The following is a 25,483-nucleotide window of genomic DNA, read 5'->3' on the forward strand; positions in this document are numbered from 1 at the left end:
AAGTTTTTCCGCAAAAGCAGCTGCTTTTGCGGAAAAACTTGCCAGTCTAGACACAGCATGTAAGTCTAGGCAATGACACCTGCCATTTCAGGTGCCTAGTGTATATATCCCTCCTCCTCCTCCCCTCCAAGGTTGGCCAGTGTGCATAATTTGCGGTGCCCTTTTATAGACAGATACAAACAACGTACATCATTTCTTTATGTACCATGTTACCACCCTCTGTTGCCTACTTACCACCCCTCATATTGTGAAAAGGGGGCTTACTTACTGTCCTTCATGCTGTCAGTTTCGACCCGGTCCTGAACCTAGGTCAGTATGTACGTTAGTTTTTGCAAAGTCTTTGTACCAAGACATTCCTTACTAAGATGTTCTGCTACTCCCCTTTTGGCTTACAGTCTGACCTGGTGCCTCCCTATGTCCATTCATGCTCTACCTAACTTACACAATCAATAGGGCCTCTTTCTTGGCTCCTGTGTTACTAAACCAAAGTCTTGGTCACTAGATTGCAGGCCAGCTGCTGTTTGCATGTTACAGGCCTCTATTTAGGTCTGCTGACTCCATGTTACTGACCCTCAACTTACTACATTTATATGCAGATTATTACCCCCAATAGTAGCTCTAATCATCATTTCTACTAGCTAGGCAGCCTCCTGGCTTAGGTCCAGTCTTTCCCCTGTTCAGTCTTAGATACTTCCAGCACACATCTTGGGTGGTAAGAGTGAGTGGGTCTCTTGGCATCTGCCCCTATTTTTGGTTTCTCACCTTTTATATCCCTTTTGCCCAAGGCAGGAATCCTTTGTGTTTAGTTCAAATTTTTCTTACCTTGAGTAGAAAAGTACAGGATCCAAAATGTTTTCTAGCACCAGATGGCTTGGCCATAGCCTGGCAGGACTAACCTCATGTCAGGCTTATGAGAAAAATAAGACTATTCACAAGTCATTGGTTTGAATACTGAGCCATTATGTTTCCAGAGTATCACTAATGGCCCTCATTAGCACATCTAGATTTATAAACAGATTCACACTTTATATTTCTAACATTACATGCACAAATCATTCTTGTATGTGATTAAATATATTTTATTTATAAATGTAACTTTAAAAAAGTCATGTGATGGCATCATTTTAGGCATTTTGCCTAAAACATCTTTGAGGTATGTATATTCTTATTCATAAGCTAATTTTCATAAAGCATGGGGGGGGGTGACACAAATTTAAATATATTACTAAGTCCTGTGCTTATGGATGCTCAGAGAATGTTGCCAAGATTACTTTTTCCTTTTATGCCTAGTAGAAAGCATGTGGCCTTTTCTGTTTGATATGGACTTTGCCAATTATCCTTACTTTCATAGGATTATTGCAATGTTCTAACCAAACTCAAGCTAATGAAGAATGTTATGACTCATTTATTATGCAGAGCTTCATGTTGGGAGCATGTTACACCAGTGCTCTGGTGTCTGACTGGCTGTTAGTGTCTGAGTGGAGTACAAAGCATAGTTTTTAACCTGTAGGGCAGGCATGTCCAAAGTCCGGCCCGTGGGCCAATTGCGGCCCGTGTTCCGGTTTAATACGGCCCCACAGGTAATTTGGCAATATCTATCTCTTATGGCCCCCAACGAATCCCCGAGCACCGCTCAGAACTAAGGATGAGCTTGGGCGTGTTCGCAGCTCCACGTACCCGAACCCGCCGGGAAGCTGACAGCGCTAATCACAGGTACTGAGACATTTTCCCGGTCCACAGCTGCAGAGATCGGGAAATGTCTCAGTACCTGTGATTGGCGCTGCGTGCTGTCAGCTTTTTGGCGGGCTCAGGCACGTGGAGCTGCGAATACGCCCGAGCTCATGCTTAGACTCTTCACCACACACAACCACAAAGGCAAGAGAATTCTTGTTGGGCAGTGTATTAGTGCTCGGACGAACACACTTAGACCAAAACCTCTGGCACTGCGCTCACGTGATCCCTTCCCCTTCTGGTCAATTTCAAAAATGGCGCCTGTAAATAAGAGAAGGAAAGTTGACAGTGAGGGCCGCCGCTTCCAGGACAGGTGGAAAGTGGAATATTTCTTCACTGAAATACGGAATCACTGTGTTTGTCTGATATGCTAAGAGACTGTGGCTGTTTATAAGGAATTTAATGTCAAGAGACACTACCAGTCGAGACATAGCACATACGACAAGCTAACAGGGCGCGACCGCAGTGAAAAGTTGAAGCAACTTGAAGCTGTTTTAATGTCAAAACAGCGATTTTTCACAAGAGCCCGTGAGTGAAATGAAAATGTCACAAGGGTGAGCTATGAGGTGGCAACGTTAATTGCTAAAAATTGCAAATCTTTTGCTGAGGGTGACTTTATCAAAGAATGCGTTATGAAAATGGTTGAGAATATCTGTCCCGAGAAGAAGCAAGAGTTTGCCAACATTTGCCTGGCTCGTAACACTGTAGCATGGAGAATTGAAGAGATTTCATCAGATATTAAGAGACAGTTGACGTCCAAAGGAGTGGATTTTGACTTCTTTTCAATAGCCTGTGATGAAAGCACGGACCTATCTGACATAGCTCAGTTGCTGATTTTTATGAGAGGGGTGGACGATGAAATGAATGTGACTGAAGAGCTACTTGACCTCCAAAGCCTTATGGACCAAACAAGCGGAAAAGATTTATTTGTTTCTGTTAGTTCCGCCATAGATGACATGAAACTGCCTTGGAACAAAGTTACTGGGATTATTACTGATGGGGCACCTGCCATGGCTGGTGAACGAAGTGGATTATCAACCCTAATCTGTAACAAGGTGATCGAAGAAGGAGGCAAAGCTATTAAACTCCATTGTATCATTCATCAACAAGTTCTCTGTGCTAAACATCTCAAATATGTTCATGTTATGAAACCGGTGCTAAAGACTATTAATTTTATTCGCTCTAAAGCCCTGTGCCACCGCTAGTTTAAACAGTTTCTACTGGCCATCCAGGCTGAATACGAAGATGTTTTATATCACAACAATGTAAGATGGCTCAGTCAGGGGTCTGCACTGCAGCGTTTCTACTCTCTCAGAAAGGAAATCGGAGAATTCTTGGAAACAAAGGGACAACCAATGCGAGAACTATCTGATCCTATTTGGCTGGCTGATTTGGGGTTTCTAGTTGACTTAACAAAGCATCTGAATCTACTGAACACGAGTCTTCAGGAGAAAGATGCAGCGGTGAACCAGCTTTATTCACACCTCAAAGCCTTTGGAACAAAGCTGCAACTTTTCATAAGGCAGTTGTCACAAACACAGCCCAATACCATACATTTTTCAGCGTTGCAGGAAATAATGAACAGTTTTCCACAAGACAATATCAGTGCGCAAACGAGCAGGTATGCAGCAGACATCGCATCTGTGGCTGCGGAGTTTAAACGGCGCTTTCAGGATTTTGCAGCTATTGAAAAGGAGATCAGCCTTTTCTCCTCTCCATTCTCTGTTGACCCCGATGATGCTCCAGATCAGCTGCAGCTCGAGCTCATTGAGCTGCATTGTGACAGCAAGTTACGCAGTCGTCACCAACAGCTCTCTCTTGTGAACTTTTTACCGCCAACTGGATAAGAGCCGGTTTCAAGAGATTCGAACATTGGCTAAGAAAATGCTGAGCTTGTTTGGCTCAACATATATGTGTGAGAAGACATTCTCTGCTATGAACTTTAACAAGAACCGCGTGAGGACAAGACTAAGTGACTCTCACCTGCGTGACATTTTGCGCATCAAAACCACTGCTTTTGAACCAGACCTAGCCTATGTGCTGCAGTCCAGATCTCAGTTTCACCCTTCACATTAGTGCAGGCAAGTTTTTTTTCAATTGAGATGAATACATTGTAAAATCTCAGTTAATGTCAGTTGGTCTAAATCAGTTATAAATGTATTTGGACACATGATGTATACTTGGTGTTATGTTCCTGTTCATATTTTTTTACCTTAAAAGTTGACAGACAACCTTTATTACCAATAATATGTAATGTACTTTACAATGTTCCTGACATATATTTCAGCTTCCTGGATTTTTTTTTTCATCTGGCTTTTCAGATATGAAAGGCAGAGTGATTTAACACCTGTTTAGATTTGTCATCCATGTGACGAAATGAAAAGTATGCCGTTTGCAATAAACTTTGCATAAAATAGTTAATTTGCATTTAATTTTAATGGTTCAAAGAATGTCAGGCAAAATGGTTGGCCCTCATGCATGTTCACTTCATTAAATCTGGCCCTCTTTGAAAAAAGTTTGGACACCCCAGCTGTAGGGCATTAAATGCAAGCTTTTAGGACCTACCTACATGAGACACTATTTCTCCTCTTGTTCTATTTGAAATCGGCAAAGATATTTGAGCTGAAGTTCCTTCAGTATAAAAGAGAGGGAACTACTGATACTGTATTTTCTATGGGAGGCCTTGGATTTTGGAAATTGTTCTCCTTTTGATCTGACAGAGCCCAATTTTTGTTGCTCAATCCCTGTATTTTTCCAGGCATTTAGGAGAGTGAAAGGGTTTTTATTATTTATGCTTGTTACAAGTGGAATTCTCTTTGGACATATTTGTATATTATTGTAGCGGAAAGAATAGAGTATTAACTGGATATTTAAAGAACAATTCCTTGACTGATGGCCAGCACTTTTGCAGGAAACTTATTTTCAATAATGTTTTAATTTTCATTAACTTTTGTATTACAATGAATCAAGGTGGTCTTATCAATTTAGGTGTTATAAACGACTGTGTGAAGATAAAAATAGATTATTTTAATATATATCTCTTTTCTAGAAGATGAGGTTAATTTTGGAAAGCTCGTTAGCAGGCCTGCTTCAGAGGGGGTGACCCTGAGAGTGGAAGACCTTGTGAAGCAGTATTTTCAGACAGCAGAGAAGGTAATTTTATTGCTGTGTTTAAGTCCTGGATTCATTTATAAAATCTCACATTGGATTATTATGCTGATTTCCCCCTCCTCCCCCCCCCCCCCCCCCCCCATGGATGTTCGACAGGGCTCTGTCCTTGACACCCCTTCTTGTCTCCATCTTATCTCTGGTTAATTTTATCTGCAAACATAAATTCAGTTACCCTCTCTGGACTGACACCTCACTTGTCTCTTTGTCCAAACTGAAATCTCTGACGTCTTCACATGGATGTCTGGCCATCAGCTCAAGCTCATCATGATTCAGACTGGGCTCCTGAGCAGTGTTCCTGCTAATACTTGCTATTCTTGGGTGGGTTATATTTTTGGGGGGGCAGATTGAAATTTCTTATGTGTAGCACCAATACTAACACAAAATATTACCGGCCGTCCTCGCTATAAGTCCAAGATACATTCTAAAAAACTTGAACTTATAACGAAACAACTTAAAGCGGGGAATGTTTTTCCCACGGCTGACTTCCATTTGCACAAATTGGGTGGTGTGTTTTTTTTTTTTTTTTTTTTTTTTGCGTTTTAGGGTTTTTTTGCACAACTTAAGAACAGGGAATGTGGGGACTTAAAATGCATCAGTTCCTACAAGTGTCAATGACTTTAGTGCGGAATGGATGTATACCAGGGCGACTTATAGTGGAGACGCCCTGTATACATGTACGTACATACATGTACGTGTGTGTGTGTGTGTGTGTGTGTGTGTGTGTGTGTGTGTGTGTGTTTTTAAAACCGTCTATAGGTGTTGTCATTAATAGGAGGAGTGCTGGCTAGCACTCAGTGATTAAAGGTTAAACTCGGGTAGCTAGCAAGAGGGCTGGCAGGGGGCCAGAAGAACCAATGGGATACAGAGCTGATATTTGAATTGTATTTAGATACCTGGTCTGATCTTCCTTTTGTGTGACTTCTATGTTAAGGGCTTTAGGGAGCAACATTCAGTAAGCAGAATTACCATGCCTACAAGGAATATTGGGCATGGAAGTGGACTGAACCAGGAAGGGATCATGAATAAATAAAGGAAAAATGTGTATTTAGTCGCGATCAGAGCATTTTTCTTTGTTTTGGTGGTTTGGTTAAACTTCTGTGTGTGAATCTATGCCTTTCCTCCCCCATTCACTATCTAAGGTTATGTCTACACTACAAAGTTAATTCGAACTAACAGACGTTAGTTCGAATTAACTTTGATAGGCACTACACATACAAACCGCTAGTTTGAACTTAATTCGAACTAGCGGAGCGCTTAATTCGAACTAGATAAACCTTGTTCTACGAGGACTAACGCCTAGTTCGAATTAAGTAGTTCAAATTAAGGGCTGTGTAGCCACTTAATTCGAACTAGTGGGAGGCTAGCCCTCCCCAGCTTGCCCTGGTGGCCACTCTGGGCACCACCAGGGAAACTCTTCTGCCCCCCTCCTGGCCCCGGAGCCCTTAAAGGGGCACGGTCTGGCTATGGTGCCCGTGCCAGGTGCAAGCCTGCCAGCATCCAGCCAGCAGACCCAGCACCTGGCACAGCACGAGCCAGCCACCCGCTGCCACCCAGCCCTCCGCCTCTTCTCGGGACCAGGCTGGCGGCTCCCAGGAGCCTGCCTGGGGCTGCAAGAGGCGGGCGCCGCCTGGTCTAGTGTGGAGATCGTGGACCTCGTCCAGGTTTGGGGGGAAGCCTCCAACATCCACGATCTCCGCACTAGGCACAGGAAAGTGGCCGTCTAGGGCAGGATAGCTGCCAGCCTGGCCACCCAGGAGCAGGTTTGCATCAAATCAAGGTGGTCCAGTGAGACCCCCGACCCTGAGCTTAGAACATAAGAATGGCCGTACTGGGTCAGACCAAAGGTCCATCTAGCCCAGTAGCCTGTCTGCCGACAGCGGCCAACACTAGATACCCTGGAGGGGATGGAGCGAAGACAATGACCAAGCTATTTGTCTCGTGCCATCCATTTCCAGCCTTCCACAAACAGAGGCCAGGAACACCATTTCTACCCCCTGGCTAATACCACTCCATGGACCCAACCTCCATGAATTTATCTAACTTCTCTTTAAACTCTGTTATAGTTCTAGCCTTCACAGCCTCCTGCAGCAAGGAGTTCCACAGGTTGACTATTTGCTTTGTGAAGAAGAACTTTCTGTTGTTAGTTTGAAGCCTGCTACCCATTAATTTCATTTGGTGTCCTCTAGCCCTTCTATTATGGGAACCAATGAAGAACTTTTCTTTTATGCACCCTCTCCACACCACTCATGCTTTTATAGACCTCTATCCTATCCCCCCTCAGTCTCCTCTTTTCTAAGCTGAAAAGTCCCAATCTCTTTAGCCTCTCTTCATATGGGACCTGTTCCAAACCCCTGATCATTTTAGTTGCCCTCCCCTCTCCCATCCTCTCTCTTCCCCTCTCCCACCTCCTTTTCCCAGTCTCCCCGAGTTTTGTTCAATAAAGAGAGTTTCTATTTTTGAACGTACGTGTCCTTTATTTTGTACGTGAGGAAGGGGGGGCTAGGGAGGGGTAAGCTGAAGGAGGTGAGGGAGGAATGGGGTACGAGCCCCTGATGGGGTAGACTGGGATGGCTCTGCGGGCTCCTTGGGGTGGAAGCTGTCAAGCAGCCCCCCGATTGACCCGCCCCCGGATGGCAGCCTGCGGCAAGTGCAGCTGGGCTGATGGCCGAGTGCTGTGATGTGCCAAGTGTGGGCATTCAGGGCACTCCAAGCCAGGACTGCTTTGCTGTCCCTCATCGAGTTAGACAAGCGAGCGGGGAACCCCTGAGAACTGTCTGTCCGGGTTCGGGTCCCTTTAAGCACAGCCCTTGGCTAGCCTGAGACAGCAGCTCTACGCTCTAAGTCCTAATCTGATGCCCTGCTGGCACTGCTTCCGGCCATCTTTAACCTCGGTTCAGGGTCCACTCAATGTGGACATGCTAGTTCGAATTAGCAAAATGCTAATTCGAACTAGTTTTTAGGTCTAGATGCACTAGTTCGAATTAACTAATTCGTATTAAATTAGTTCGAATTAGTGTTGTAGTGTAGACATACCCTAAGAGTGTTCCCAGAGATGTTCTCTGTGTTTTAATTTATTTTACTCAGTTGCTCTGTAATACCCAGAAGCCAAATATGTTTTATCACGTATATCTTTTTGTTTTAGCGACAAGGAATCCTGTGGCTCCTTATAGACTAACAGATGTATTGGAGCATAAGCTTTCGTGGGCAAAGACCCACTTCGTCAGATGAATGTAGTAGAAATTTCCAGAGGCAGGTATAAATATGCAGGCCAGAATAAGTCTGTTTTATTAATAAAATCACCTTTTTTTAAGGCAATGATTTGATGCTTGGTTCCTGGAAGGAAACAGGAGGTCTATGTATATGCCTGCTAGCCTGAGAGGTCAGCTATAAGGGAAAAAATTTGTTTCTTTTTTCAAGCTCTCTTTTGGCAAAAGAGCTTGGGGTGTCTCTGGGGAAGGAATTCAAGCTTCCTGTTTTTTAGGTTTTAAATCACTCAATGATGGCAGCTACCTCAAAGTCAGTCAGTCTGTGATTCTAGGGAGTTTCTGTAAGCAAAGCTTAAAGAGGCAAGGTATTTGAGGTCTCTTGCGGGCTTCCATCTTCTGCACTCAGCGTGCCAGAGTGAAGAACCGCTCTGGTGTGAAAGAAAATGCATTAAAACAAGGGATGGTAAACAAGGAATAATGCTCATGATATTTAATATGAAATCAAATAAAAAAGAAAATTAACATTACCCTTGGAGTACATGTGTATATATTTTCTAACAACTCAAGCTAGTAAACACACCAAAATCCATATTATCCACGTATAGCTCAGCTTTAAGATGCTAAACAAATCTATGAGTTTAGCATATCTCTGAGAAATAGTCATGCTATCCTTGCAAATACTAATACAATATTTACTGACACTGGAAAGGAGAGTAAAATACATTCACTAAGGTTTAAACAGTTTCTCTGAGAAATGTTTAGAATCCCTGCTATACAACTGTGGTTTCCAACATGGTAGCCACATGTGGCTATTTGGCTGGTTGAGTGTGGCTAGTTCACTATAGTGGTTAGTGCTTCAGAAGTGGTCGGACACCATTGCTACATAAGAACAAGTGAAACACAGACCTGTAAAAACAGATAAAAGTTCTGGTTTGAAACTTTCACTGTGTGTGTCACCAAAGAGAAGCCCCAGAACAAATCAACACATGGCTTCAGGGATTGTAGATAGATACATGTTTCAAAGACCTTGTAAACAAGGTGTCATCCTACAAAACAACTAACATCACACCTAGTACTTGCTACTTCTGACTCTCGAAATCCAGAACTCGACCACATAGCAAAGAGCTGGCCTTTAATGCAACAGTATGCCATGTATTACTAATTAATACAGGATTTTAAAAAATCATTAAGATCAGAGTTTTAGATACAGCCACTCCCCGAGTTACGACCACCTCCACTTATGACCATCCATACTTACGACCAAAGCGGTCATGAATGCGGATCTAAATGTTGGTTCGTAACTTGTTTGTAACTCAGGGAGCGGCTGTATATGCAACACTCCAAAAATTCTGTTAAAAAAATCTTTTTCTTTCTTACCTTAAACCATTAACCCCTATGTAAACTTTTTTTGAAATGTAATCATGCAAATGTCCTGGTACACACACACACACACCCTCCCCCCATGTAGCCTTCTTTCCCCTCCACCTTTTCATCCAGCCCAGCCAGACGGAGAGGACTGCAATCTGGACTGCAGCGAGTCAAGACATGCCAAACATCTCATTGCACAGAGAGACCAGCACCTGCCCACCTTTCCCCCACCAAACCCTATGCATTCTGCTCCCCCACCCCAGCTGAGAGCTGGAATAAAATCCTCCTTCTCAAATTTGCAGGCACCAGCAGTCTAGCTGGAAGTCGGAACACAACAGGCTCTCCACCTTCCCCCATCTCACGCAGCCCAAACAAACTCTACTTCCACTTCACCCCAGTGCCAGCACCTACCCACCCCCTCTTTCTCCCATGTACCCCATTCCGTCAGCTTCCCCCTCAATCTCTTTCCCAGCCCAGGAGGCTTGAAAAGAGTGCTAGTTTTCTGCCTATGCCCCTCTCTCTTCTCCCCTTCACCCCCCACCACAGATGGGACTCCCCAAGCTCCCCCTGCCAGTCAGCTGAGCTCCGTCCCTGCACAGAAGCTTGGAATCTCAGCGCAGGGCTCACTAACGAACTGCACAGTTGCGCAGCTTACAGGGAACTTAGCTCCTAAACTCTCCGTTCCACCCCTCAAGCCATCCCTACTACTTCCTTTCTTGGTTACAGTGGATAGTGCTACTTGTGTTAATTTTCAAGGCCCTTCATGGCATATTCCCATCTTCTCTAGAATCATAGAACTGGAAGGGACCTCGAGAGGCCATCGAGTACATCCCCTGCCCTCGAGGCAGGACCAAGCACTGTGTAGATCATCCCTGACAGGCGTCTTTCTAACCTGCTCTTAAATATCTCCAACAATCTTTTTTTGGTTATTGAGATGTTAACTTTTTCATCTCTCAACAGCCCGTGGTGCCAGTATCCATTTCCCATTTTGTGTTCCCTTTTCATGCTGCTTTTCACACTCAGGAGGAGTTCTCCATAAACATCCACAAAACTAATGACTTACCCTCCTTCAAAATCCTCCTCAAAATTTTCCTGTGCCTTGAGATCAACAAAAAACATGACAACAGTTAGGCTCTGGACTGAGCCTTATGTTGATCAAAATTGGCTCATTGTTTCCTTGTACTCTGTCTATATCCATCTCTTGATTTTTAAATTGTGAGCTCTTTGGGTCAGGGACTGTTTGTTTTGCTTGCTTTCTTGTTTGTTGGTGCTTAAGTACTGCTGTAATTCATTCTCTCCCCCCTCCCCCAAGTATAAGTTACGTTAGGTCAGAAACTCTTATTAAGGTGCTAGGACTTTACACTTTCTATTTCTAGGTGACATTTGTATGTCTAGAACTTATGACAGTAGTTGCTCTGAAGTGCATGAGTAAGAATTAGGCCCATAATTCTTGATTCTGCAAGACTTGGGTCCTTAGAGACTACCAATGGGGTTAATGCAAGTAGCTATAGGGTTCTTTCCCTTTCATCTTAGAAAGTTCTGTGAGACTAAGAGGATTATGTATTTAACACAGTTTTGGAAGTTTTTTATGTCCTATTACAGTGGTCACCAACCAGAAGATCGGGATTTACTAGTAGATCTTGGCGCCTCAGACAGGTGATCCTGACAGCTTTGGCCACGAAGTTATCAATCCAGCACTTCAACTGCCCTTCCCCTCCCCCAATTGCTGCACATCTGCTGCACATCTCCTGCCCTTTGCCTTGGAGCTGTCCCCTCAGGAGCCTCTGCTTTTTGTGCAGGGCAGGAGAGGAAGAAGAGGGGGTGCTGATGTCAAGGTGTTCCACTCCCACCCTGTATCCTGTCTCCACAGAGCAGAGAGGGGGAACAACAGGACTTGGGATGGAGTTTTCTGGCTGCTTTTGGGAGTGGTGCAGAGTCAGGACAGGGGTGAGCCTGCTTTAGCCCCACTGCATCACCACCAAAGAGCCACCTGAAGTAAGCAGCGCCCACCTGGTGCCCACATCCCGAAACCCTACCCCAGTCATGAACTCCATTCTGCACCCCAAGTGCCTGCCCTAGCCCCAAGCACCTCTACATCCTAACACCCTCCCATAGCCTGTACCTAGAAACCCCTCTGGTACCCCAACTGCCAGACCCAGGCTCAGCTCAGAGCCCCTCTCATACTCCAGATTCCTTAATCGAAGACCAGACCCTCTGCCCCAGACTGTTGAAAGTGAGGAAGGACAGGGGAGGGAGGATGGAATGAGCAGGAACGGGGCCCTCACAGGAGCACAAAGGAGAAGGGGCAAGGGTATTTGGGTTTGAGGTAGATCTTGGATTGCACTTAAAGTCAAAAAGTGATCTTGTGCTTAAAAAGTTTGGAGACCACTGTCTTATTATAATTGCTTGCTATTGCATTTGTTTTCTTTAATTACAGTAATAGCTTTTTCATTTAGTGACAAACTTCCTATTTTAATACATTTATATGAGTTTACTGAATGTCAGAAATAATACTGTCTTTAAAATGACAGTTCTAAGTGTAATGCTGATGCATTTGCTTCAACTAACACTTTATTTTAATAGCTATGTAGGTACCTTTTAAAATTTATCTAACTGTTCCTCAGTAGAAAAGGCTCCACTGCTTCTAACAAGTGTTACAAAATAGCATCTTACGGGGCAGCTGAAAGACTTGAAAATAAATTAAGCACACATTATGTTCCTAAGTAAGAACATTTATTGCATCATTACAACAGACTAAAGAAGAAAGCATGCTACTCAAAAGTCAGTATCCTTGCTTGGAAATAGGTATACGGCTTTAAAGAGCTGACTGTTCTGGACTGTTTTGGTTTAATCAACAGTTGCAGCTATATTCTGTCTGACAAAACTAGTAGGAATTACCGATGTTTACAAAAATTACAAACCTCCACTGTTGGGAGCTTTTGATAATTTAGAACACAATATTAACTGTTGTGTAATTTTTACAACTTTCTTTAATAATTCTAAATACTATAGATTCTGCTATATAGCAACCATGAGAATAACATCTTCCATTTAATAGAAACATATTGCCAGGAACCAGTTCATTCTATTATCATCCGTGGATTTGGATGTTAGGAACTGGTATGTCACTGAAGTAGCAACTGTTTTAGAGGAGAGGTCCATCCTATAATCAGCTTCCAGGCTCTGAGCATGTACAGCTAAACTTCTGTGTGCCATGGTTTCCAAAAGCATGTGCCTATCTCTCGTCAATAGAGTTTGGCTGCTAGAGGCCCTGCGTGATCACTGTCCTATGCATGTAAGAATGGCTGAAAGGTTTGATGTCTCCAAAATCCAAGTTATGCTTTCAAACAGCCATAACCTTTACCAGGAACAGCACGTACTGAGGCTGTAAATGTCAGTGTTATGGGAAGGAAACAGATGTTGGTGAAGACCTGTGGTTCTGGTTTCAGCATATGCTTGGACAAAATGCTCATCTCTCTGAAACAGAAAGTGAGTCAACTGGTAGCAGAGAAGTTCAGTCCTGCAGATGGCTTAGTTGGAAAGTCCACCACAACATGGCTTAGTTGTAAGAGCATGGCAGACAGATACCTTACACAGCATTCTCAAGTAGTTTCATATACATGAAATCTTTAGTGCTGACTAGTCTCTTTTATCAGGGCATTCCCAGCAGAGGCCTTGGCATTCTGACAGAAGGGGTTGCAGGAATGTGAAAAAGCTATATACCACATCATATTGCTGTGTTATACAAACATGGATGGGACAGAGAAATGGCCTATAATGATCAGAAAGGGCAAATCCCCCAGGCTTCTCTAAGGACCACTCAGAGCTGCCTGTGATCTACAGAAACTCGGCCAATGTATGGATGGATGACAAGTTTGCTCCTTGAAAAGTTGCTTAAGAACTGGAACAGGGAACCTCTGGCACAAGATCGCTAGATGTGCCTCTTATTGACATTGCTTAGCACATTCAGCTGATGTAAAGCTATCACACTTTGTGTTAAAATTCTTGCTCCGATGAAGCCTTGATCATGTAGCCAATGAACTGTGTGCATCATTGCTTCTTTGGTGTTGACCCAAATCTACAAATAGTGTATGTTGTTAAAAACAAACAAAAAAAACCCTAATATTTATAAACGCACTTCACATCGCTAAGGAGTCCTGGGTTGCTGTTCTCCCATAGACTGTTCTAAGTGGCATTGGGAAGGGAGAGCTTATAATAATAACTGAAAATGATGGCTTGTGTACATCGATATGCTGGCCAATATTTCTGTTCCTATAAATTCTAACAGGAGAGGCGTTTAAAGCTGTTGTTGAGTTCGATAGTTGATTGGAGATGGAAGGTGAGGTTTCTGATGCTGAACTTCTGGAAATTATAGTGGTTGTAAAGTGTCAATAGGCCAATAAGGCACAAGGGCATCATGAATCGTGCATCATATGGTGAATCCAAAGAGGCTTCCCTCACAGAGCAGCTGGTGGATGTTTTTTGCAGGTTATTCCAGAGTTGTGGCTTTGAGAACTGTTGAAACTGCGTGCAAAACTGAGATGGATTTATGGGTGGAGATGGCAAACAGTAGAAAGGGACAACTTTTAAGACCTTTGCAGTAAAATATCTTGTCCACTTTTATTTGTGGCACACGAGCACTGCAGAAACAGTATAGTTCAGCATACAGAGAAATTGTAAGTGTTTCTTAAATTTTAATTTTTAAATGCTTTTTCTTTATCATTGTGGTACTTAGCAAGTGGAGATTTCATACGTTTTCTGTATGTGGAGTTGGCGCACTATATAGCGTATCCATTCCTGTGTATCAGTGTTTAGTTTTTTCGTTTGTCCTCAAAGTGAATAAGCGGTTTCATAATTGTACAATGTATTACTGTTCTGTACTTGGTTTTTGTGTATTCCCCTGAAAACAGTGCTTTCTACATATTGGCAACATCTGGATAATAGCAACTTTTTGATGGGAGCCAACAGGTTGCTGTGAAGTGAATTCTATTATATCTATAATAGACAAATAATTTTCTTTCTGATTTCCCAGCATCTAGTCACATATTTTAATGGTTACATTTTTTGTTTTCATGTTGTACAGATAGAAGAGTGCTGCTAAAATATTATTTAGTAACAGACTTGACTTATTTCACATTTGAGGTACAAAAATAAATGTAAATGTAGTTTACTTCATTTTAGTCATGAAGAAATGCAGTAAGATTGGCATTATTGCTTTCTCCATGTAAATGATTCACTTGTGAGATGTATTTTACTCTCTTCTGTCATCACTAATCATAATGCTTTTTAGCTTATTAGATCTTAATTTGATTTACATAACATTAATTCTTTAAAGCTAAGATTCTTGATGAGCGACTATTATTCAGCTTTTCCTGGTGTTATCCAATTCTTTGACTAACATCTTTAAATATTTTTGTGTATTTCTCTTTTCTGAAGAATAATATAACATTCTGGAGTAAATATTGCTGTTTGAGGGAAGTGTTTTTTAATGTCTGCCCCTTTCTATCTTTTAAAGAAAGTACAACTTTCACTCTTGACTGAAAGAGGAATGGGTGAAGCAGTGCAGGAGTTTGTTGACAAAGAAGAGAAAGATGCTATAGAAGAGTTGGTGAAATTTCAATTAGAAAAAACACAGCGGTTTCTTAAGGAACGTCACACTGATGCAGAGGAGGCAAAAATAGATGAGGAGGTGGGTACTAAATTACTCTGTTCTTCTAATTAGGTGCAGCCTAGATTGTAGCTCAATATTGTGGTCTATTGACAGTTTTGTGGATGTTTTGAAGCTTGCACAACACCTTTCTCTAGCCAATCCCCTCATTCCTTCACTTTCACGAGCACACAAAAAAGTTAAATATTTAGCTTAAAAGTAGCTTAATCTATTTTTAAAATTGTATCTTGTAATCTGATATGTTGCTTCTTACTCCATTTTATATAGTATTTTAATCTACTATATATTTGAGTTTGTCTGTATCTGCTCAAGATCTTCTAAACCAGTATACAGCCTCCTCCAAATTCAGCTTCTTATCATAACTTAAAGCGAGGTAAGGGTTTGGTGGTGTGAGGAAAATGGGATGTTCCTGGAATGGGATCGCTTTTCATAAAACCATCTAGAAAAGAGACAAAAATCACCAGGCAGGTAAAAGGGGCTGAGTGGGGGTGCCCCACTTTCTACCCTGTCTCCAGGGGACTGCCCTAGCCTCCCAACCCCCAGGCACCCTTTTCGGAGGGTAGGGGGAAGTGAAGCTCCCCCTTGTTCTGATTCATATAGGGACATAGTTGGCTGTTCCCCTTCGTCAGGGAGCAAGGGGAATGTACAGTTTGCTGCATTCCACGCTCTGGCTGGGGAGCAGACGGACCTGGACCAACCTCAACCGGGGGTCATTCACCCCTCCCCTAGCTGTGCCCACTGGAGCTGTAGTGGCTGTGGACAAGTGACACAAAGCCGGGATAGCATTCACTCTGTTCACTTGTTGTGTTGCAGTGATTTCTACTGTCCTGTACCATTCTGTGTAATGTGTGTGTGCCTCAGTTTCCCTGGGCACTGCACTACTATGGGGATGGGAATTCTGGGTGTGACTCATTCAGAGAGGATGCTATGGCCAGCATGTTCACATGGCCTAAGCTCTCTTGTAACCTGAGCCTGGAAGGGGTGTGTGGCCAGGTGACACCTTTTTCCAAGGAATCTGGAAAAAGGAGGAGGCGAGGCTGCCTGCAGGAATGGAACTGCTTGCTGAGTGTGAGTTAGTCTTGTCTGGCTTGGGATACAGGGAGGGGGACCAGAGCCCTGGTTTTGCCCCCTCTTCCAGATGGATTGTACTGACTGCTTCTGGTTCCTGTGCTAACAAGTCTGTTCTATACTGTATCCCTGTGAACCAATATACTTTCTATTCTACCTGTTGTCTGATAGTCACATTTGGCTGCAGATGTGAGTGCAAGGCCCGGTGACTCTCCACACCTCCGTGACAGGGTACATTGCTGGCTGTTCCCCTTTGTCGGGGAGCAAGGGGAAAGTGTGGTTTGCTGCATTCCTCACTCTGGCTGAGGAGTACAGAGGGCAGACGAACCTGGACCAGCCTCAGCCAGGGGTCATGCCTGTGTCCACTCAGCCTGTGTCCACTGGAGCTGCAACAGTTGTGGACAGGTGCTTCTCGCTTGGTCCCAGAATGCTACGGTAGTCCTCTCACCCCAGGGCAGCTGCATACTGAACCTCTCGATCCCATCCCCATCCCAGAGCAGTGATTTAAATGAAGAATGTACATTGTGAGGTTGGCTAACTCAGTTGTTGGAGCGTCAGACTTTTGGGAATTGGACTTGATGACCTCTTGTGGTCTCTTCCAACCCTAGGATTCTATGGTTCTATGATTTTCATTTTATTTTCCAAAAAAACAAATATTAATTTGAATTAAGGATCTGAGCAACACCAGGTAAATCTTCTAATTGTTCATAATAGAATCTTGTGCATATACCCACATGTACACAGATTTGTCATTTGTTAAGTGTAGGCCACATGTACCTTAAGCTCAGCACAAAATTGACCACTGGCATTTAACAATAATATTTGGAGTTGCACTTGCTCATGCCAGTGGCAGATTTGACCATTGGTTAAAACAGCAGCAGCTTGTTGCTTAGTTTGACTTGAAGATTTTTATTTTAAACAAAGCAGTGGGTCTAGATGCATATCTATGATGCCAGTTTTCTCTCCCCATTTCTTTTTCTCTTTCATCTCCTTCTTACTTTCACTTCTATTTCCCTTCTTTATTACTCACTTCTACACTTGTTTTTTTCTGGCATTTACTGTACTTCTTCATAGCCCACTACTTCTTGTTACTCTGTTAACCCATTGTCTGTCACACTTGCACTATGCATCTCTTGTCATAGTTGATCTTACTGACTTCTCTCAGTTGAGTTGACAATTCAAGTGTTAAAGGGGTAGCTCTGTTAGTCTGTAACTTGAAAAACAAGTAGTCTTATGGCTCTACTATGGAGATTAACCAAACTGTATAGAATCATGAACTTTCATGGATGATTTTGCCCACAAAAGCTCATGAAACAAAAAAAGAGAAACAGGAGGGAAAAATAAAAGCTATTGCAACTGAGCTTCACCATTCTGGCTGTCACCCCCTCTATTTTTCTGGGACCTCAGTACTTCATTACCATGATCTAGAGAGGTGTCCTGACCAAAAGACAAAGAAGAAAAAGGAATCTGGGTGACATCACCACTTCAGTGGAGCTTTTCTGTTGTTTACTGTCTACTTCTAAAGGGAAAGAATAAGAGATGCTACTAAAATGAAAACCTTATTTAATAAACAGTTAAAGCAATTGAAATATTTTACCTTCTTTTTGTGTGTGTCTAATAAAAATGTAAGAGGATTTTTAATACTGTGTTTGCTATAGTGCTAAACAAGTTAAGGTTTCTGTAAACTAAGCCCAGGACCTTGTTTAACACTGTGCAGTATTAGATAGTGATGCCTTTTGCCTATATAGTCCATCTAAAGTGATCCACCAGCTTTCCTTTCCACCTCATATCAAGTGTGTTTTCAGCTGGTGCTGAGCTTTAGTGCTCTCATTTCATGAAATATGAGATTCGTTGGCTGCAATGTTGGCTTCTCTTCCTCCTATGGCCTTTGAACATGTTGTTGGGCATCCTTTGCTCTCATGCTACTTTGGATTCTCTGAGAATAGCACCAGCCGCAAGATTTTCTTTTTCTAAAGATGCACATTGCTGGGTATGAGCCAATATCTAATCATGCCAGTAAGCAGCAGTGGTACTGCAGACATGCTTTGAGCCCTGAATCTCTGGTAGTGGTTTCTTTTTACTAAGGGATGGACTCAGTCAGACTGTTCTATATTACTTGATTTTTCTTATTTGCTTCTAAAAAAGAGGTTTAGCTAAATCTTATGTATTCTGGAGCCTCCCTATTACAAAGATATCTCAAATGTATTGCTTGTACCTGGTAATGTAATTGTTGCTCATTACAATTAGCAAAGCCTTCCTGCCAAAGGGTTGAACAGTGAAAATGCTGTTCTATTCCTGTTAAAAATAAATCCAGTAAAAAGAACAGGCATTCAGTTGATTTTTAGAAAAAAATCTAAGTTTAAAAACAGGAATACTTTTCTTGGCATTTTTGTGTCTTCGGATATTGTACAGTACAAACTACTAATTTGATTGTATATTTTATATTATTGTGATCTAGGTGCGAAAATTTAGGGAGACCAGAAAAGAGAATATTGAAGAGGAGGATGAGGAAGTTCGTGAGGTAATTCCCATAAAACACAAATGTAGGGTACAGGATATATGTCTATATTGATGTTACATGAGTAGAGGATTGTCGTCTTCTATGGGTGTGGAATAGAATACATCATAGATACATTCTGTATCATCCAGGCCTAATTGTTTAAGAAGGATGAGAGAATTCCGTGACAAGTCTTATTGATTTCTGACAGGTCCCACATGATCTTGTGTTGGATGCAGATTTGCAAATCACCCGAAAATATCTTTGTGTATTGAGTGTCCTCAAAGTCACAGCATGCTTCTGGTTGAAAAATCAAACAGAAAACATATTCTGAGTCTGGATGTTTGGTTTACAGTTCCCTTTAGATAACTATATAAATAATATTTTTTATTGTTTTTATCTCTATAAAGCCACCAGAGTTTATTTAGAAAAGATAAAAAGGTAAAAATTCCAGATTATATTGCTGTTCATCTGGGCCAAACTAAACAGCTCCCATGTAGAAGACAAGCTTATGCATCAGTCAGGGTATGTCTACACTACCCCGCTAGTTCGAACTAGCGGGGTAATGTAGGCACACCGCACTTGCAAATGAAGCCCGGGATTTGAATTTCCCGGGCTTCATTTGCATAAACGGGGAGCCGCCATTTTTAAAACCCCGCTGGTTCGAACTCCGTGCAGCGTGGCTACACGGGGCTCGAACTAGGTAGTTCGGACTAGGCTTCCTATTCCGAACTACCAGTACACCTCGAGGTGTACCGAGGTGTACCGGTAGTTCGGAATAGGAAGCCTAGTCCGAACTACCTAGTTTGAGCCCCGTGTAGCCGCGCTGCACGGGGTTCGAACCAGCGGGGTTTTAAAAATGGCGGCTCCCTGCTTATGCAAATGAAGCCCGGGAAATTCAAATCCCGGGCTTCATTTGCAAGTGCGGTGTGCCTACATTACCCTCCTAGTTCGAACTAGGAGGGTAGTGTAGACATACCCTCAGTTAGTTGCATGATAATTAAGCAACTATCAATAATTATGTAAATTGTAAAGACATTCAAACATAAATATCCACTTTACCATGTATAATTTGCTTATATGGACTCTCTTCCTGGGACATAATCGCATGCATAAAACCTACATTAAGATGCCTAGTAAGTGAAGTCCTGGAATCTATTAAACTGACACTTTATGTAAATGGTTTTGCAATTACTGGGGAGGCTTTTTGTTTTTGTTTCACAGAAGGATATTAGATTTCTTTTCAGTTTTTTGACAGCAGCTTAGTGCTGCATAGCTAAGGAGATATACTGAAGCATAGAATTTATTCAAAAGTCCAGTGTGAAGTATTTTTCATTTATGCAGGGTACATTTATGAAACACACAGACCACAAAAGAATGGCCTAACAGGAGCTACTTATCCAGTCATACATATGACTAGCATTGTTTGGGAGACAGCGCCATCAAAATAACCAACCTCAGATCCATAAGATTTAGATAAACAATTGCAAATTTCAACTCGGTTATGAGTGCCAGAGCAGTCCCAGAAGCAGTAAATCAATATCCCTATTGATGAACTAAATTTCAGGCAGATATTAGAATCTAAATGTTGACAGTGTTGTAGCTTATATGAATACGTTTTTTAAAAAGGTAAATTTCTTGATTTATTTTTCTTCCAGTGTGTGGAAGCATATGATGGGTTTGGGTTGGGTTTTTTTGAGGTGGTTTATTCAGGAGTGTGTGAGGTGAAGGAGATCACATCTCAGTTTTTCTTTAGTCCTTCTGCAGAGCTGTTCAGAATCTAATGTCCATTTATTTATAAAAAGGAAAATGTCTATTTGAGCAACATGTAGTTGGGTTCACCACCATAGAATCAGATATTTCTGGTAACTTCTAGATTTGTCAAAATCAATACTTAAGTTTGCAATAAGGTGCAATATAAATCTACTCCACAAGAGGCTAGCTGTGCTTAAAGTTCCCCTAGTATGTGTTTTGATCTGTCCTGCTTTGAAACCGGAATAAAGATTACAAGAAGTTCCCTAGTGCAAAGCAGCAGCATCCACACAGATTCATAGCATGTGGCAGGCTAGTGAAGGGTAGATTTATACTGCAGCTTTCAGTGAACTAAAGGGGTTGTGTAGTCAAGTCCTTTCAATGGGCAGTGCTGAGCTCTAGCTGTAAAAGTGTTGCCAAGGCTAAATCCCCACTCTGGCACGATGAATGACAAAGTGGGGGCCTGCAAAAGTACCCCGGAACCTTATCTTTCCAGGCTCTGGCATAAAACTTCCCCTCCAAAATCTTAAAAACCTAGATTTTGGGGATAAAAATCTGCTGCCACTACCCAAGTAATGGTAAGAAAACCAGGGAAGAGATCACTTGGGAAATCTCAGCCCTAAAATAAAACCAGGACACACAATACCAGGTTAATAAAAAAGAAAGAACTTTTAATATCACCACAATACTCCTGTTACAAGCATAGCTGGATTGACTAAATGGTAAGAGCCACCAATTAATAAACTCACGGGGAATTTTTCCATGGGGAACAAAACTTAATTACAAAAGAGAGAAAAACCTGTTTCTAAATACAGACATCAGATTCCCATTCCCAAACCATAAAACAATAAAACCGAACGGATTTATCTAAACTTTGCCCTACTTACAGATAGTGAAAAGTCTTTTCTTGGAGAGAGACATTTTGTCTGTTCCCCTCAATATCTGGAGAGAAACTGCCCAGAGACAAAGGAGGGAAAAAACAAAAAATCCTTTGTCCCAGTTTGAAATCCCTATCTGCAATTCTATTGGCTGACTGCTACCTGGCTTAGGTACAGCTAAGCCCTTAGTCTCCAGGCTGCTGGCTATCCCTCATGACCATGACAAGTGTGCTTCAGGCTAGTGAGGTAAAAAGAACAAATACCACCAAGTTAGGCCTTTTTGTGTCCTATAGTTCTAATTTATAGTGTAGATGGGAAGCTAGCCCTGTACTTTTTTGTGGACTAAATTCTTCTTATGCCCTGTACTTTTTTGTGGACTAAATTTTCAAAGATTCTTAAATGACTTAGGATGCTAAGTCCCATTGAAAGTTAGTGGACATTAAAGTCAAATAATTGTAAGGACCATAATAATAGCACCCATGTCTTGTGTGTTTTGACATAAACTTAAATCTTAGTTTAACTATAAATTAGAATATGGACCAGGGGATCACAGTGCAGACAAGGTCTAGTGGAAATCTAGAAATGCCAAATTAACTTTCAGTATGGTTCTTCTCATCTAACTATTTCAATGAACTTACACAGATGTAAGTGATAGGATAATTGGACTCTTAACATTTATTTCTTTTTAAAAAAGATTGAGTCCCCTCATTCAAGATCCCATACATCTTTAACCTAAATGTAACATCCCTAGAATAATCAGCTAATCGATTAGTTGATGGAAATTCCATCGACTAGTTGATAAGCGGGGGAGTGGCAGCAGGGTTAGCTTCCAACCCTGGGAATTAACCTCACTGTGGCTCTGCCTTTTAAATGTATTAAGAGTCTCTTAATACATTTAAAAAGCAGAAAGCACAGCGGGGGAGGATCCAGCGTGAGCTGGGACAGCTGATCCCCAACTCATGCCGAGTTCCACCTGCTGCGCACCAGCCTTTTAAATGTATTAAGAGCCGATAGGCTTTTAAATCGGTTCCCCCCAGCCTGATAGAAGCAGCAAGTGGGGGGAAGCTACTAGGTGAGGGACTGGTCGACTATCCAATAAGCTTATGCTTATTGGGTAGTCGTCTAGTCGCTTACATTCCTGCTTTATTTCAGAGGAGAAGTGAGATAAAGACACAATGAAAGGGAAATGAAAATTGTTTTCTCTCTCCTTTAAAAAACAGAAATCACAGTACTTGGGTGTGTAGAAACTGCTGAGCTATTCAGATACCGTCTCCCTTTTCTTTTCTTGTATTAAGCCTTAATGGCCATCTTTCTTACTCAGTTTTTGCTGAATTTAATGGACGAATATGCATATTACCTCTTGGAGAAAGCTGTTTTCTCTGTTGTGGATTGGTTGACTTGGTATTGCATTTCACAATTTGGTATAACGTTTTTTTTAAAAGTTCTTTGTTTATAAAATGCTTCATTCCCATTCAGTCTTGGCTTAATATGCAAATTGGAACTGCATCAAAATGACTAGGAAAGAGGCATCTGTTTTCTGACTGACTTCCATCACCATTGAATTTGACCCTAAATCTGAGTACTTATAAACATGTCACCAATTTCACCCTGGTTCATTTTACTATTAAAATTAAATATTCTGTATAACTTCTTTCAGGCTATGACCAGGGCTAGAGCTCTTCGATCTCATGAAGCTGGTCTTGCTTCTGGCTCTAGCGATGATGATCTTATGGATATGGGAGCATCAGAACAAAAAAACGATGATTCAGATGCTGGCAGCACTGTACCATCCAGCAGAGGAAGAGGTCGAGGAAAGGGTCAGGCAAGAGGTGGAAGAGGGCAGAACTTAGCATCAAGAGGAACCTCTCGAAGAGGAAGAGGTCAGTATTTTTACATTCTTATACTTCAGTTAATAGAAGTTGTCCCTTTTTACAAAAAGACCTTTTCTTTAATGTGCTCCTAAGTTATGCTATTGTTGTTTAATCAGGTTCCAAATATAATATTATTTTTATTTCCAACGTTTTTGGACTAGTTACTGCAGTGTCTTTCCAACTTACAAAAATTAATTTCAAAACCTCAGTATTTCAAAAGAGGGGAAAAATACCATGCTCCTATGTAGTAGTTGTTTAGCAGTCTCTTGAAGAAGCCATGTGCAGAGAGGTCTTAATCTTGGAAATGAGGACTTTTTTTTTTTTTTTAATAACCAAAAATATCAAATCACCTACTAGTCTGGTTGTAATTGATTGTGCACTTTAATGGAGTTGCACTCCTTGTTAAGTCTTTTAAAAAAAGGCTCCAGTGACAGGACAACTTAGGGACATAGGGTAGCTAGTCTCAGCTGCCACCTGTTTTCCCTCAGCTATGCTATTTTCTGCTCACTAGTTTATGCAGACCTTTGGTTTTAGACCTTTTGGTGATTTGTTTCTTTAGAACCGTGGTCACCAACCCGTCAATCACGATCGACTGGTCGATATGGGGGGGGCATGGCCAGTTGATCGCGAGGCAACCAGCCCTCCCACCCCCGTCATTTCCTCCCACCCCAAGAAGGAGCCTGCGCTGGCGCTACCTCCTGTGAAAATGGGGGTAGTGCCAGCTGCCTACTGCGTGGAGGGAAGTCCCGCAGCTTTATGCCAGAGCTGGCATGTCAGGAAGCATGCGCGCTGCTCTTCCCCTCCCGCAGATAGCCAGCGAATTTCCTGAAATGCCAAGTCTGTCGCGCCGCTGGAGACTTCTTTCTCCCTGCTTTCATGCACAGGAGGGGGGCGGATGGGGTAGGTGTGCAGGGACTGCGCGTCCGCTCCAACTGCTCAGGAAGCAGACACTGCCATAGGGAGTGGAGGAAAAATGTGCACACTTCCTGAGCAGTTGGAGCTGGCGTGCTGTCCCTGAACTCCTACTCCTCCCTTCCCCGCTCCCCGTTCCCTCCCCATGCAGGAAGGCAGCAGGGGGCAGGAAGTTCCCGGTGGCATGACAGACCCAGCTTTTCAGGAAGTGTGCCGGCTGTTTGGGGAGGGGGGAAGCAGTGCATGTGCTCCCTGAGACCCCGGACCTGACACACAGCTGCGGGATCCCCAGGTACCAGCTGAGTTGTCTGTCTCCTCCCCCTGCCCAGAGACCTACGAGTATCCTGCCCCCTATCCCTCCTGCCCCGACCCCCATGAGTACTCTGCCCAGGGCTCCACCAGCAACCTTCCCTCTGCCCCAGCCGGTGCCTTCCCTCCTCTGCCCTCTCCCCCTCCCCCCCCCCCCCCCGCCGTGCCCTATCCCTAACAGCATCCTGCCTCCTGCCCAAACCCCCACCAGCATCCTGTCCCCTGGCCAGACACAATACATCACCCTACTCCTGCCCCAGCTCCCACCCACACCCTGCCCAGGCCCCCACTAGAACCCTGTTCCTGTCCCCTGACCAGGGCCCCACCCGCACTCTCCTTCTGCCCCCTGGCGAGACCCCATCCAGCACCCTGGCCCAGACACCCACCAGCACCCTGCCTCTGTCCCCACCCTCGTGGCCAGACACCTACCCCCATGCTCCTGTACCCCTTTTTCCACCCAGATTCTGTAACCCCACCTCTATCCCACTCACTGGCAGCCCTGTCCTGCAACCTTGATCCCTCATTTTTGGCCCCACCTCAGAGTATAGAGAAGCCCACAAATTCCACTAGCCCTGGAACCCCAAAAGAGTTAATCTGGCCTAAGGCCTTGAACCTCAGTCCTACCTACCCTCCCCCCCCATGGGGCTGGGATGCCAGCAGAGGGAGGTGTCTTAGTCGGGGCCACATCAATGAGGTTTGGGGGGGTTTGGAGGGTTTGATTTTTTTGCATCTCACTTGTGTGGTCCGTGACTGATTTTTTTTTTCCTTGTGAGTCAGTGACCTCTGACCCAAAACAGGTTCCCCACCCCCCATAAATAAAGACAATGCTGAAAAGTTTGTGTTGGACATAATATTTTATTTAAAAATAAAGCCTGGCCAGCAAGCCCCCAGTTGCGGCCAAACCGCCATCTGGCTGCAGCATCATAACACCCCTGCATCCCCCCACACATTCCAACCCTGAGCCTATCATACACCGGAACCCCCTGTCCTGAGCCTCTCACATCCCCAGTCTTCTGCCACAACACTACTGCACCATCCGCACACTGCAAATC

General features: G+C 43.1%; 1 protein-coding gene across 5 annotated transcripts in view; it reads left to right on the plus strand.

The window, feature by feature from the left end:
• MRE11 (MRE11 double strand break repair nuclease) overlaps positions 1-25,483 on the plus strand; it is a 56,317-nt gene that overhangs the window by 18,834 nt on the left and 12,000 nt on the right. For 4 of the 5 annotated variants that reach the window (XM_075919364.2, XM_075919366.2, XM_006134410.5 and 1 more), the window contains 4 exons: positions 4,781-4,884; positions 14,992-15,165; positions 18,671-18,733; positions 22,997-23,219. In XM_075919364.2, coding sequence (XP_075775479.2) covers positions 4,781-4,884; positions 14,992-15,165; positions 18,671-18,733; positions 22,997-23,219 — 564 coding nt within the window. The remainder of the gene's footprint in view (positions 1-4,780; positions 4,885-14,991; positions 15,166-18,670; positions 18,734-22,996; positions 23,220-25,483) is intronic. The other variant, XM_075919365.2, reaches the window with a different exon arrangement.

The sequence above is a fragment of the Pelodiscus sinensis genome, chromosome 1, assembly GCF_052426305.1.
Source record: "Pelodiscus sinensis isolate ZL-2025 chromosome 1, ASM5242630v1, whole genome shotgun sequence".
NCBI lineage: Eukaryota > Metazoa > Chordata > Testudines > Trionychidae > Pelodiscus > Pelodiscus sinensis.